Consider the following 14174-nt stretch of genomic DNA (forward strand, 5'->3'; position numbering starts at 1 on the left):
AACTCAATAAAATAAAATAAATAAAAAAAAAATAGTCATAACTTGACCCAACTCTAACAATGTACACCCATAATGTTCGATCCGAGTAAGCCAAGACAACGTGCATTATGATAGCAACATGACAATTTATTGTGGTGAAGAAAAAAAAGACAATTAAATTATAAAAATATTCAAATTTTATATCGGGCGATATCCAACAATTATATCATATTGCATAGTAGTAACCCATATAGATTAATTAAATAAAAATAGATTAATCAATAAATACATCATTTAATTTTTAGGCTAATTAAAAAAAAAACAATCTTAGACTTTTATCTCCCGTGGATAAATATTTCAAAACTATTGTTGGAATAAAAAAATATTAGATTATTGAACAAAAAAAAATCAACATATTTAAATGTTATTTTTTCATATTTAATATAATAAATATTATAATCCTCGTTACATCATTTCATATCATTAGGACGTTAATTTTTCGATCAACAGTGTATCTAAATAAATAACACCGCTGTCACTTAATGTCAAAATTTTTAAAAAAAATGGGAGTATTTTCTATTTTTAAAACAGGTGTCAAAATTGAAGGGCATTTTCGTACAATTCACAATTTATAAGAACAATATTATTATATTTTTAGTACATTTTTTATTAGATTAATAATTAAAATATTGAAGAAAAAAAAGACAATTATTATATTAAATAATTTATAATACGCCATTAGACTACAACAGCTCTTCCGTAAAACCAGGCTCACTAAAATAATAATAATAATAATAATAATAATAATAATAAAAAAGCCACCTGGTATTACAAATTATACTTTTATTTTAATACACAGAAGGGTATAGTCGTCAGAGTGAATTTCAACGTCTTTTTCAAATATAGCCGTTACACAGTTTCCATATTACGAACTAAGCTATTTTATTTCCTTATTTTATTCCCAAGCGCAAGTATATATGATCTCACGAATGGCTTTGAATTACAATTCAATCTTCAAACGCTCTCTATTCATCGCTCACTCTCACTGCGCTCTTCAAACGCTCTCAACAATCAATCGAAACTTAATTGTTTCTTTTTTTCTGATATTTGCTTCTTGATTTTGATTTCTGCTTTCGATATTCTGTTTTTGTGGATCTTACGAATTTCTTTGCAGGGTTTCAAATTGTTTATCTTTCTCTGTTTTTTCTGTTGGATATTGTGTTCTTGTGTTTTTCTTTTTTGGAAATTTACGCTATGGATGCAGGATCTTTGAGTTCTTCTAATGCTGGTCGATCTCGCTGTCCCCTGCAAGAACAGCATCTTCAGAAAAAGCATTCCCGAGAAAATGTAAGTGTTTGTTCGTAATTGTAGTGATTGAAATCAATTAGAGGAAGATGAAGGATTTGTTTATGTGAAATTGTTCTGAGTCGATGAATTAGGTTTTGATTTCTGTCTCTTTTCAATTACAGTTGGATAGATTTATTCCGAATCGATCGGCGATGGATTTCGATTACGCGCATTACATGGTGACTGATGGGAGGAAAGGTAAGGAAAATCCTTCAATTTGTTCGCCCTCGAGGGAGGCTTATCAGAAGCGTTTGGCTGAGACGTTGAACATGAATCGAACTCGGATCCTTGCGTTCAGAAACAAACCTCCTGCGCCGGTTGAGTTGATCCCCAAGGAGTTCTTCTCCTCGGGTTCTAACGATAAACCTGTCAAGGCCCGCCGCCATATCCCCCAGGTGAGTTGCAGATCAAGTGTTTGATAATATGCATGAATGGGTGAATTTGCTTGAAGAATAAAATGAATGGGTTTATTTTTCTGTTGTTGTAGACCTCTGAAAGGACATTGGATGCTCCTGATCTTGTTGATGATTACTACTTGAACTTGTTGGATTGGGGCAGCGCCAATGTGCTTGCTATTGCTCTTGGCAACACTGTGTATTTGTGGAATGCAAACGATGGCTCTACTTCAGAACTTGTCACTGTTGATGATGAAGTTGGTCCTATCACTAGTGTCAACTGGGCACCTGATGGACGACACATCGGTATTGGGTTTCATAACTCTGAAGTGCAGCTCTGGGATTCAACTGCTAACCGACAGGTAATCTCTCGCATTCTGCTAAGGAAGAAATTAGAAAAATAACGAATTCTATAGGTTGATGCCACAAATTCCACCTCAAAAACCATATTTCACTTGAGCCTCAACCATATCAACTGTACTCGAATGGTTAGATAATCGTAGTCGATAATAACATCACTGTTCTCATCGCTATTACAGAACCATACATGAGATTTTCACCTCATGCGGCTCCTTGAGGGCCATAAATTAATCTAAAAGCTTATCGGAATTATTTATCTTAATATGTCTTTGTTATTTTTTTGCCCTTACAAGACTAGAATTTCTTCTGGGTGATGAATTAATGCAGCTAAGAACTCTAAGAGGTGGGCATAGGATGCGAGTGGGTTCACTGGCATGGAACAACCATATTCTCACCACAGGAGGAATGGATGGAAAGATCATAAACAATGATGTGAGAATAAGAGATCATATAGTCGGAACTTACAGAGGTCATGATCAAGAGGTTTGTGGACTCAAATGGTCATCATCAGGGCAACAATTAGCAAGTGGAGGAAATGACAATGTCCTCCACATTTGGGACCGATCAATGGCCTCTTCAAACTCAGCGACCCAGTGGCTTCACAGGCTTGAGGATCATACATCTGCAGTCAAGGCTCTTGCATGGTGTCCATTCCAAAGCAACTTGCTCGCAACCGGTGGAGGTGCTAGTGACCGCACTATAAAGTTTTGGAACACGCACACTGGCGCATGTTTGAATTCTGTTGATACTGGTTCTCAAGTCTGTGCTCTGCTGTGGAATAAAAATGAGAGAGAGCTGCTTAGCTCTCATGGGTTCTCCCAGAATCAGCTCACTCTTTGGAAGTACCCTTCAATGGTGAAGATGGGAGAGCTCACCGGCCATACATCAAGAGTTCTCTTTATGGCTCAGGTACGGTACATGTACATGTATTTTCTGATGAATATGATGATGATGGCTTGGTTTGTGTTTGTTTGTTGATGGGTTTTTTCTGATTGTTCTTTGTGATGTGATGATTTACAGAGTCCAGATGGGTGCACTGTGGCTTCAGCAGCAGCTGATGAAACATTGAGATTCTGGAATGTTTTTGGGGCTCCAGAAGTGGCTAAACCTGCTGCAAAATCCTACAATGCAGAGCCCTTTGCTCATATCAATCGCATTCGATAAGCTTTAGTGTGGTGATACTTTCACTTTCCTGTAATACACATGATATCTACAGCAATACACATGATATCTACAGCAATTTTGTGGTATAATATACAAGTAGGAAGACTCAAAATTAGGTTGATACAGAATAATTGTTACAACACACCTCGTTGTATACAGATATACATGATGTTCATTAGAGAGATATACAGATCATTTGGATCATTTGAATTAAAGAAAATGTTCTTGTTTTTGTCCTTTTCCAATGAAGTACTTGCAAAATTATGTGATTACTACTTAATCTAGTGTGGTGTATGTGGGGAGACTACAAAATAAGAGATGTCTCTTCGAATCGAGAGGTATGAGATTGAAGTAATGGTCGAGAGGTATGAGATTGAAGCAAGGTCATGTATTCTGGGACAAAAAAAAAAAAAAAAAAAAATTAAAAATTAATGAGAACGAACAAATTTAGGCAAATATCTACCTCTACTTCTACCTACTTTTATAGATTTTGTTTGAATAATTTTGAACATATCAAGGTTTTGAGGGGCCATGGTGAATTAGGAATCAAAATAATCTTGGCCCCGAGTAGAGAGAGGCAAGGTCTAGAATTGAGGAGGCATATCGGTTATGTTGCAAATGATGAACTCATGCACGCACAGGGCATGTGTGGGCGAACGAACTTGGATTCCGCACGCACGATGTTTGGTTGGCGAAGACAAATCTCGTCTAAGGTCCAACAAACCCACAAAGCTAGACGAAAAATGAATATGGGGCTTAAGTTCCCCTTAAGATTGATTGTGTGAGTATGATTCAAAGATTGACATAAAATCTAACCCAAAATCCATGAAAGCCTTACTTTACTTTTGTTTGATAAATCTTACTATACAGCCAGCCTCTCTCACCTAATAACCTAATTGGATACAGAAACAAAGCAAAAACAACACCAACAAATTTCCTTATCCTTCTTGTCCATTCTCTAAGCCTATTGACAAACCAAGTGTTTCATTTCTTCATACGTTCACCAACTAACAAAAGTTTGCTGCTCGGTTACCTGACCGGGCTATGAATCACGCATACTGTCGTCGTGCATACACGTCTTCATGAACGAACACGGGTTGTTGCGTATTTTGTGGCGGGAACTGAGGCTGCCCCAAAGCAATGCCCTGAGCTGGAACAGGATTCCCCCATAGAGGGCTGTTGTTCTTTGCTAGATTTAAAGTCAGATAATAGACTATTGCCAATAGAACACTAGCAAACGACAGAACGGCACCTCCCGCAAAGACTCCGGGTTTCACAACGTAGCAGTAATAGTAGTAGTTACCGAAGTACATAGTCCCTCCACCATGCTGGTCATTCAGGGCTGCACCAGTCAGCAACAACAAGAACGCTATGACGAAACTGAACCTGAGACATAAAACACGGTGCCATCATTTCCAGACATCTCAAAAGCGAGCTCAGTATTAGCTCAGCCCAGGCCCACTGCTAGCAGATATTGTCCTCCTTGGGCTTTCCCTTCTGGACTTCCTCTCAAGTTTTTAAAACGCGTCTGTTAGAGAGAGGTTTCCACACCCAGGGAATGTTTTGTTCCCCTCTCCAACCGACGGGAGATCTCACAATTTTTCCAAATGGGTGCGCGATCATACCAGTACTAATGCATGGGATCCCATCAGAAGTCCACCGTTAAGCTTGCTTGGGTAAGAGTAGTACTAAGTGGATTGTGAGATCCCACATCGGTTGGAGAGGGGAACGAAGCATTCCTTATAAGGGTGTGGAAACCTCACTCTAGCAAACGCGTTTTAAAAACTTGAGGGTAAACCCGAAAGTGAAAGCGTAAAAAGGACAATATCTACTAGCGGTAAGCTTGAACTAACCAGTCCTAAAAAAACTTACCACGAAATAACAAAGCTCAGGAGTGCTATTTTCCAATTAGGATTGGAAGGATTAGGACTTCTTTTGCAACAAATGCAACCACTAGAAACATTTATAATTAGCTGAGCAATCAACAGAGAAATCGCAGCCGTTAAACCGAGACCCATAGCAGGACTTCGCGGATATGCACACTCAGATGTCGAAACGAACTGAACCTGCGAGCCCTGTCAGATAAATTTGAATCGATGTTACTCCGCTCGATAGATTCAGGAAGCAAGAACTAATACCAGAAGATCAACAGGTAAATGCACCATCTAAATCGTATAATAGTTTTTTAGAACATGAAACAACAAAAATCATAATAATAACAGGTTCCTGATCTATTCAATCTGACATCAGCCACCCCTTTTCGACCGTCCGTTCGATCTCTATGTCATCGTTGTCTCTCGAATCAGCCGAAATTCCTTCTCCACAGAGCTCTGAAACTGTCATTCTCCCCTCGATCGTTTCCATCCACGAGTCCATACGAGTAGTCATTCCCGATCATAAACTTGCTCTGATACTAATATTGATAGAAATTAGGACTCATTTATCAGTAACGGTGAGTCTGGAAGATTTAGAGAGCTGTCCATTTCTCCCAAGTACAAATCACACAACAAATTAAGCAAAAGCATACCGCTCGAACTCTTCCGCTCGAACTATATATTTCTCTACCACAACCCATTTCTCGTTACATTCTCGTGTGCCCACCTGTGACAGCCCAAGCCCACTACTAACAATGATTGTGAGATCCCACATCGGTTAGAGAGAAGAACGAAACATTCCTATAAGGGTGTGGAAACCTCTCCCTAGCATACGCGTTTCAAAACCTTGAGGGGAAGCCTAGAAGGGAAAGTCCAAAGAAGACAATATTTGTAAGCGGTGGGCTTGGGCCGTTACAAATGGTACCAGAGCCAGACATTGAGTGGTGTGCCAGCGAAGACGCTAGCCCTTAAGGGGGGGATTGTGAGATCCCACGTTGGTTGGAGAGGGGAATGAAACATTCCTCATAAGGGTGTGGAAACCTCTCCCTAGGAGACGCACTTTAGAACCTTGAAGGGAATCCCAGAAGGGAAAGCCCAAAGAGGACGATATCTACAAGCGAAGGGCTTGAGCCATTTTAAATGGTATCAGAGCCAGACACCGAGCGGGCTAGCACACAAGGGAGTGGATTTGTGAGATCCCACATTGGTTGGAGAGGGGAACGAAACATTCCTCATAAGGGTGTGGAAACCTCTCCCTAGTAGACGCGTTTTAGAACCTTGAAGGGAAGCCCAAAGATGACAATATCTACCAGCAAAGGGTTTGGGCTATTACAAATGATATCAGAGCCAGACACCGGACGGTGAGCCAGCAGCGAGGACGTTAGCCTCAAAGGGGAGTGGATTATGAGATCCCACATTGGTTAGAGAGGGAAAAGAGAACACCACGAAGAATCTTTTAAACGAACTGAATCGAAACGTTCCATCTCTTGATTCTTATCATGAAAAATCCTTAGATTTCTTTCAAACCAAGGTTCCAAAAGGATCAATTTGACTACATGAAGCCACAAAATCTGCTTGGATTTATTTACAAAAGGGGCTGGAAAACACCCAAGATAAGCTGAACAATGTAAACAATCTAAACCAACAGTGCCTCAACTAAGAACATTAAGAAAAAAAACAGAGCACAAATTGAAGGAAAGATTTGTTGCTTAGGAAGCTTCCCATGAAGAACAGCTCAACAATGATCTATAGCACCAACCCAAATCAGAAAATGAAAAACCAAAAAGAACCCTTAAATCTTGAAGCTTAGAACAATCAAAAACATCAAAAGAACTGCAACCATTCCACTAAGATACATTGGTAGCAAAATACAACAAAAACCCACAAACATAAACCCAAATGCAACCAAAACCCCAATGAAAAACAGGCCAAACAAGATTAAACTAAAGAGGAGTTGAAGCAAAAATGATAAGAAATCACCTTGATTCTAGTAGCTTCAGCAACAAAACCAGTGACAGCCGACAAAATCCCCAATAAACCCACAACAGAACACACCATTAAAACCCTTCTCTCCATCCCTACGTCCGTATGATGAGGAGAAAAATGGTTCACAGAAGCGCTCTGGTTGAACCCTCAAACCCCTTATTTTGGTACTTGCTTTTGTGGGTTGTATTGTCTAATCTTTGGCGGTTTGCTTAAAGCAATAGCACCAAAACTTAAAAGTAGGTGCGGTGGTGTCGCTTGTGTTGAAAGAATTAAGAGTGAACTACGAACACTGGTGGGTGCTTTTTTTCTGCTTTTTCTTTATTTGTTTCCCTGTTGTGTATTATTCTCTTGCCTTTTCATTCATATTCTCTCGTAAATGATTCAAAACTATTTCGTTATTATGGTAAATTCTTATTCTAATGATAGCTTTGAAATCTATATAATAAGTACGGGCAATGTTCAAGGTTAGAGTTCATTTTTATTTTTAAATTTTTGAAAGAACGAGTATTTTTGTATATAAAATACATTTTTATTAATAATGTAGAGTATCTTAATCGATAAAATATGAGTTTGATTTGTTTTTACCAAATTTATAATATGCTCTACGAGCGAGTGTAATAATATGTTTGATAGGGGTATGTATTTGAGCTATATAATTTCACTAAAGTTTACACGAACATAATTCAACCAGTTATGCCACTAATAGATATTGTCTGTCAACCAGTTATGCCACTAATAGATATTGTCTGTTGTAACTCGTTATATATCTCTGTCAACTTCACAGTTTTAAAATGTGTCTACTAGAGAGAGGTTTTTGTAAGAAAATCGATGTGGGATCCCCTTGGAGCTGACATATCGTCCGGTGTCTAACTCTAATACCATTTGTAATAGTCCAAACTCACTACTAGTAGATATGATCCACTTTAGCTCGTTACGTATCACCGTCAGCTTCACAATTTTAAAATGTATCTACTAAACAAAGGTTTTCACACTCTTACAAAAAATGCTTCGTTCCCCTCTCCAACCGATGTGAGATCTCACAAAAAAAAAACATTGTTAATAGGCAACTATATTGTCGTGGCTTCTTCATCCAATAGATGAATTCACACATATTACAAGCTCTCTACGATAGATATCAACTTCATAATTTCTTTTCCATTTTTATTTAAATTTAAATTTCTTATCCTCTCGAACGTAACGTGTAAAATCAAATATAATTTATATATATATATATATATATATATATATATATATTTGAAAATTTGTGAACAAAAAGATTAATATAATTTGAGGTACAAGTTTATAATGATATCACTGAAGGCCATAAACAAGCAATGCTCCAACAGCACCAAGACCAGCAACCAAGCCAGCAATGACACCAATTGGCGGCAAACCTCCTCCTACTGCCTTCCCTGTGTTCACATCATATCTAGCAAACCTCTTCTTTGGCGCTCTACATTGAGGGCATACATACCCATCAGCCTGCACCATATCCAACACACTACCCATTTAGAGCTACACATTTCGAACCGTGCTTAAAAATTATACTCGACCCACGTCGCTAACTTAACGACAGGTTCTAACCAACTTAACCCAATCTAAAATTCATGCTTGTCCGACTCGACTAGAAAGTCATACCATAGAGTTGGAGAAGTACGAGAGACAAACATACCTGCTCATCGAAAGGTTTCGATAAAGTGTAAATGTATCCACAATCGAGGCATATATGAGTCGCTTTAGCCTGCACAACATCGCAATGCAATGCCATCAAGACATGTTCTTGATATATACCTAACACAATGTCACATTGTGATGGCTAAGTAAGGCTTACCTTTTGTGCTTCGGTGAGTTTTCTTCCAAAGCGAGGCGGTGCAGGTCGCTTCGGGAGACGTTTAACATCGACCTCAGCACCTCTATATCATAAAACTTTACAAGCTAAGTTCAAATCACATTCTTATCCTTAAACTTTCAGAAAGGAAATTAAAGAACCTGCTAACGACAAAGTAGACAGAATCAGGCTTGGCTTGAATGGCAGTTTTGGTAAAACCCAGCTTGTCTGCAGGCCATAATTCATCACCAAAGAAGCTGCTAGTGTATAGAACTTGGTCTCCTGCCTTTAGCCCTGATTTTGCTGCATTTCCTCCCCCATCCACTCCCTAATCCAACATTAATACCCAAAAATTAACTCAATTACAAAACATACCCACAAAGATTATGTTACAAGGGTGTCTCAAACATGTCCGAGCAGACATTTTACAAGGTTAAATTGCAAGTTTATCCCGAATGGTTAGGAATCACGACTCTCCACAATGGTATGATATTGTCCACTTCAAGCATAAGCTAGCAAATGTGAGACTCCCTCCCAACAATCCTTTCCTCGAACAAAGTATACTATAGAGCTTCCCCTGAGGCCTATGGAGCCCTCCAACGTCTCCCCTTTGTTTGACACTTGAGAATTCTATTGACATTGTGGCATGACTCTAATACCATGTTAGGAATCACGACTCTCCACCACAATGGTATGATATTGTCCACTTCGAGTATAAGCTCTCGTGATTTTGCTTTGGACTTTCTCAAAAGGCCTCATGCCAACAAAGATGTATTCCTTACTTATAAACACATGATCATTCTTTAAATTAGCCAATGTGGGACTATCTCCCAACAATCTTCAACAATACGTTCATCGTAAACTATCAAGACTATGCATGTGTTTTGCTTTGAACATATTAAAAAACTTTAAAATGAAGATCAAAAGCCATTCTAGACCCCTAGAGATACATAATTAATACTCATCTTAAACTTGTTCTCAATATTTCACCCAAAAATGGCAATGAAATAGCAAGACAGGATCAGAGAAAGAACTCACAGTGATGACAACCCCACCGCCAGGTTTCTGGCCTAAAGTGAGCCCCAATGGCTTATCAACTTCAACCTCAATCGTCTTGGAAGCACCAGCCGTTTTAGCCGCCTTAATTTCAAGCCCCTTCCATGTCTTCCCTCTGGGCGCTCCATTCTCAGCCACGAACCAATGCGAGACCCCCTTCTTGGCCTCCTGTACGGACACCCCTTGGAAAGCACTTTTCTGAAGAACACCAACAAAAACAGTCAATCAAAAGGCAGAGCGATGAATTGGGATTTGAGGTTATGATATACCTGAAGAGACAGAGATGGGTTTGGAGCTGGAAAGGGTGGGGCTCCAATGGAGGTTCTGGCGAAGGCGGCGGAGGAGCCTGCGACTATGGCCGATGACATTTTTGTGGAGATGGGGAGATTGGTGGGCGGCGTGGTAATTGAAATGGTTTGTGGGTAAGGCCTAAGGGAGTGTGGTGGACTTGGACACACGCAGAGCCACACGCCTGTTTGTGATGCTGTCCACTAATTGCGCTGCTACTCATTTTGAAGCTTTTGGGGGTTTGTTTGTAATCTAGGCGCCGGAGCAATGCTGTCCACACGCCTATAGACTGCTTTAGGGGTATACAACTTGGGCGTTAGAATATCGAGATAACAACTCGAGTGAGTGTCGTTAGACGAGTGTGCCATGTTTCAGTGTAAAAAACAATCCTTTACGAGTTTTTCATAACTCGCTATCACAAGCTGATTTGATTAAATTGAAACTTTTAAATATCAGCTTATCCATTTTAACTCGTTACATATTGTCATCAGCGTTATAAATGGTATCAGAGTTAGACACCAGATAGTGTGACAGTGAGGACACTAGGACCCCAAGAAGGGTGGATTGTGAGATCCCACATCATTTGAAGAGGGAAGCAAAACGTTTCTTATAAGGGTGTGAAAATCTCTTCATATCAAGCGCGTTTTAAAACTGTGAGGCTGACAGCGATATATAACGGGTCAAAGCAGACAATATAAATATTATTACAACTTGAAGAAAGCTGGAGTTCGGTGTCTCGAAAAAATATTTATTTTCAAAGCTGAATGAATCCCAACACGATACCTTTTGAAAGACATTACGACTGGATATGAAGTGGAGCGACCCAAAATATGTAGGTCATTCCAATAAGACAAGACGCCACTAAAGATTAGATACTCAACGTATGACCAAATTACAAAGTGTTTGTCACAACAAGTTCAAACCATTGAGACCGAGTATCATCTAAGCAATTTGAATCATCACCAACACAAACACATCTACCCATCACAATCCTTGTTGAATTCGAGCTCTCTTTCTCTAAACACAAACCATTCCCTTGTCTCGTGAGCGTAGCCAAATGAAGCTTAGAGTTAGAAATGGTTGTCCAAGAACTTTCGTTGCTCGAACAGTCCCTCGAGAGTAAGGGTCGAAGCCCATCTCCATCGGCTTTTAAACACAAACCGGTCGCCTCTAGCTCGATTGGTGTCCCGTCTCCTCGATGACTCCAATGGCTTGCATTGGAACAGTCGTTTAGATAGATTTCCTTGCTCATCATGTCCTTCACTTGAACACATTGGCCACTTTGTGGATGATACATAACATAAGAATTTGGTGCATTCGAATTCGGATCTTAAGTTACGAAAAAGAAGAAAAAAAGTTAACCTATAAATTAGAACAAGATTCAAAAGCAAGTTAATTCAACAAATCCATACCTCGCAACATGGTTTGCAAGAGCTGAAACGTCTTAGAAAAACGAGGGTTTCTAACGTCACTCCAATTATAATTCAAAACTCCGAACACTTCGTCGGATTGAGCTTGACCCTGTCGATAATAATAGCTACCTTGCCAAGCCCATAGCGCCCAATCCAAATCCGTCTTAGCAAGATGAGCGATGAAGCAGCTCAAGAACCTATCATCAGCAACATTGGTACCCCTTTGATCAAACCCAAACTCACTAACAAACAAAGGAACTGCCTCAGCTCCTTGCATTACAAACTCAGCTCTCTCCACAAACCCATTGATGATTGTTGAGCATATTTTGTTTAGTGGGTTCGTGATGAACTTTGTTTTGGTAGCTCCACTAAACGAATATAAGTGCACTTCAAAAACGAGCTTGTTGTGTAGGTTGTTTAGTAGCAACGGGTTATGTCTTTGACATCTTAGGTCGTTGTCGAAATTTAGACCTGAAACGATTACGAGGAGGTTGGGATTTATGTCGTGGATGGTTGTTGCTCCTTGTGTCATGTACTTGTTCCAATCTTTCGAGCTCGATTTTGCTCCTCGAAGTTCGTTTCGTAGACTCATGGCTACTACCTGTTGTTAATTAACAATGTACTTTTACTTGTTTTGTACTTCATAAAATAATTTCAAAATTTCAAGAGTTACGTACATTCGATTTGTTAGTAAATCGTCGAGCAACCAAACGAAGACCTTCCAACCATTCTTCAGGGTCGAAATAACGATCTCCAAAGAACCCATTTCCGTCGTTAAGAGAGCAACACCATCTCGGCTGACTAATGTGATTATCAGCTATCACCATCAATCCACTTGTCCCAAGCACATCAACAACAGCTTCATAAGCTTCAAAAATGGTCATATTCAATACAAACGGGTTATGCGAAGCTAACCCAGCTTTCGAAGCTCTCAAATCAAGAAGATCAAAATTCTCTTCAACGGTCCTCTTAGCATAGCGAGTAAACATATGAGTTGCATACGTGAGTCTCACACAATTGAACTTCAAACTCACTAACTCATCAGCCAAGTCTTTCAACGGCCTGTGAGCGAGGCCTTCGATTAGCATGCTCTGCGTGTGGGAAGGCCAATTAACGCACATGAGTTTGACTCGACGCCCAGTGGTCGAATCGACGATCCATCGCCCTCGAGTCGAGAGAGGTAAAGAATTAGAAAGGGATGAAAAGAGAGAGATGAAAGCCAAAAGCATAAGGGTTTGAGTAGGGCTTCCCATTGGATTGTATGAAGGAGAAGGGGTGTTGTAAGGCATTCTTTATAGTGTTTTGAAGGGAGAAGTTAATGTGGTGGTTGTTGGCCAACTTTGTCCTGGCCGGAATTTAAGAACTTGGCAGGCTCTTTATGCATTGAGGGCCATAAATAGTCATTCACTTGCCTTGATTTGCCCTTTTTAAATGAACATACTTTCCTTAAGTGCTCGCGAGAATGTGAGGTCATTTTGTCATCATCGCCCGTTCGTGTTTTGGATTCATTGTCTGCTTTGGTCTACTGCATCATTGCTTGCTCGTGTTTTGGATTTATTGTCCGCTTTGGCCGGTTACGTATCGTTGTTAGTCTCATAGTTTTAAAGGGTGTTTGTTAGGGAGAGGTTTCCACACCTTTTATAATAACGAATGCGTGGGATCTCACAATCCAACCCCATATGGCCCAATGTACTCCGTCCGGTATCCACACCTTTGTAAGGAATGTATAATTTTGTTGCCCTCTCTGACCAGTGTGGGATCTCACAATCTACCCCATTAGAGACCCAATGTTCTCTCGTTAGCTAGTTGGTGAGACAATAGCTTACCAAGGCGATGACCAGTAGCTGGTTTGAGAGGATGATCAGCCACACTGGGAATGAGACACGGCCTAGACTCCTACAAGAGGCAGTAGTGGGGAATTTTCCACAATAGGTAAAAGCCTGATGGAGTAATGCCGCGTGGAGGTAGCAGGTCTACGGGTTGTGAACTTCTTTTCCCAGAGAAGAAGCAATGACGGTATCTAGCAGCCCAATATCCACACCCTTATAATGAATATATAATTTCATTGTCCTCTCCAATCAATGCGAGATCTCACAATCCACCCTCTTAAGGGCCCAACGTCTTCAATAATACACCACCTAGTGTCTGGCTCTAATACAATTTATAACGGTCCAAGCTTGTCGGTAGTAGATATTGTTCGTTTTGACCCATTATGTATCGTGCTCAACCTTACAGTTTTAAAACGTTTTTGTTAGGAGAGATATCCACACCCTCTCCAACCGATGTGGATCTCACATAATCACACACATTCGAACGATTCTTCTATAGTTCTTCTTCAAATCTCTCAACCGAACATTTTTCCTCATTCAATTTCAAGTTCATTTTCAAGAGAAAACGCCATTATATTCGAAAAACGTCACTTTATAAAATTTAAAAGTCTATCTTATCTTAGAAACTATTGGTATATTTTTTAATTTTGGCTCAT

General features: G+C 39.7%; 4 protein-coding genes across 4 annotated transcripts; 1 reads left to right on the forward strand and 3 right to left on the reverse strand.

Annotated features, from left to right (window-relative positions):
* The first annotated feature begins 970 nt into the window (after window positions 1–970).
* LOC111794615 (cell division cycle 20.2, cofactor of APC complex) lies at window positions 971–3477 on the forward strand. The gene is made up of 5 exons (XM_023676685.2): window positions 971–1326; window positions 1449–1721; window positions 1814–2083; window positions 2409–2990; window positions 3102–3477. The coding sequence occupies exons 1-5, from the start codon at window positions 1234–1236 to the stop codon at window positions 3243–3245; spliced, it is 1362 nt and encodes a 453-aa protein (XP_023532453.1). The 5' UTR covers window positions 971–1233; the 3' UTR covers window positions 3246–3477.
* Window positions 3478–4057: 580 nt separating this feature from the next.
* LOC111794385 (protein VASCULATURE COMPLEXITY AND CONNECTIVITY) lies at window positions 4058–7354 on the reverse strand. Its single transcript, XM_023676357.2, has 3 exons — window positions 7100–7354; window positions 5118–5320; window positions 4058–4631 (listed from the first exon to the last, which is right to left on the reverse strand). The coding sequence occupies exons 1-3, from the start codon at window positions 7193–7195 to the stop codon at window positions 4295–4297; spliced, it is 636 nt and encodes a 211-aa protein (XP_023532125.1). The 5' UTR covers window positions 7196–7354; the 3' UTR covers window positions 4058–4294.
* A 965-nt stretch (window positions 7355–8319) lies between these two features.
* LOC111794781 (uncharacterized) lies at window positions 8320–10456 on the reverse strand. The gene is made up of 6 exons (XM_023676919.2): window positions 10259–10456; window positions 9972–10187; window positions 9095–9261; window positions 8937–9018; window positions 8778–8846; window positions 8320–8587 (listed from the first exon to the last, which is right to left on the reverse strand). Exons 1-6 carry the CDS (start codon window positions 10355–10357, stop codon window positions 8417–8419), a joined length of 804 nt encoding a protein of 267 aa, XP_023532687.1. The 5' UTR covers window positions 10358–10456; the 3' UTR covers window positions 8320–8416.
* Window positions 10457–10999: 543 nt separating this feature from the next.
* LOC111795760 (glycosyl hydrolase 5 family protein) lies at window positions 11000–12948 on the reverse strand. The gene is made up of 3 exons (XM_023678330.2): window positions 12367–12948; window positions 11690–12290; window positions 11000–11606 (listed from the first exon to the last, which is right to left on the reverse strand). Exons 1-3 carry the CDS (start codon window positions 12940–12942, stop codon window positions 11170–11172), a joined length of 1614 nt encoding a protein of 537 aa, XP_023534098.2. The 5' UTR covers window positions 12943–12948; the 3' UTR covers window positions 11000–11169.
* Between the last annotated feature and the right edge of the window lie 1226 nt (window positions 12949–14174).

The sequence above is a fragment of the Cucurbita pepo genome, chromosome 5, assembly GCF_057944985.1.
Source record: "Cucurbita pepo subsp. pepo isolate OVF chromosome 5, ASM5794498v1, whole genome shotgun sequence".
Lineage (NCBI taxonomy): Eukaryota > Viridiplantae > Streptophyta > Magnoliopsida > Cucurbitales > Cucurbitaceae > Cucurbita > Cucurbita pepo.

Excerpts from the sequence above, each read along its gene's own strand:
- LOC111794615 (XM_023676685.2), top strand. The coding sequence starts at position 1,234 with ATGGATGCAGGATCTTTGAGTTCTTCTAATGCTGGTCGATCTCGCTGT. Across the intron at positions 1,327-1,448 it reads AAAAGCATTCCCGAGAAAAT|TTGGATAGATTTATTCCGAA; the intron begins GTAAGTGTTTGT and ends TTTCAATTACAG. Across the intron at positions 2,084-2,408 it reads ATTCAACTGCTAACCGACAG|CTAAGAACTCTAAGAGGTGG; the intron begins GTAATCTCTCGC and ends GAATTAATGCAG.
- LOC111794385 (XM_023676357.2), bottom strand. The coding sequence starts at position 7,195 with ATGGAGAGAAGGGTTTTAATGGTGTGTTCTGTTGTGGGTTTATTGGGG. Across the intron at positions 5,321-7,099 it reads CTGAAGCTACTAGAATCAAG|GGCTCGCAGGTTCAGTTCGT; the intron begins GTGATTTCTTAT and ends TTTATCTGACAG. Across the intron at positions 4,632-5,117 it reads CTGAGCTTTGTTATTTCGTG|GTTCAGTTTCGTCATAGCGT; the intron begins GTAAGTTTTTTT and ends TTTATGTCTCAG.
- LOC111794781 (XM_023676919.2), bottom strand. The coding sequence starts at position 10,357 with ATGTCATCGGCCATAGTCGCAGGCTCCTCCGCCGCCTTCGCCAGAACC. Across the intron at positions 10,188-10,258 it reads ACCCATCTCTGTCTCTTCAG|AAAAGTGCTTTCCAAGGGGT; the intron begins GTATATCATAAC and ends GGTGTTCTTCAG. Across the intron at positions 8,847-8,936 it reads AACTCACCGAAGCACAAAAG|GCTAAAGCGACTCATATATG; the intron begins GTAAGCCTTACT and ends GATGTTGTGCAG.
- LOC111795760 (XM_023678330.2), bottom strand. The coding sequence starts at position 12,942 with ATGGGAAGCCCTACTCAAACCCTTATGCTTTTGGCTTTCATCTCTCTC. Across the intron at positions 12,291-12,366 it reads GATTTACTAACAAATCGAAT|GTAGTAGCCATGAGTCTACG; the intron begins GTACGTAACTCT and ends AATTAACAACAG. Across the intron at positions 11,607-11,689 it reads CTTGCAAACCATGTTGCGAG|ATCCGAATTCGAATGCACCA; the intron begins GTATGGATTTGT and ends TCGTAACTTAAG.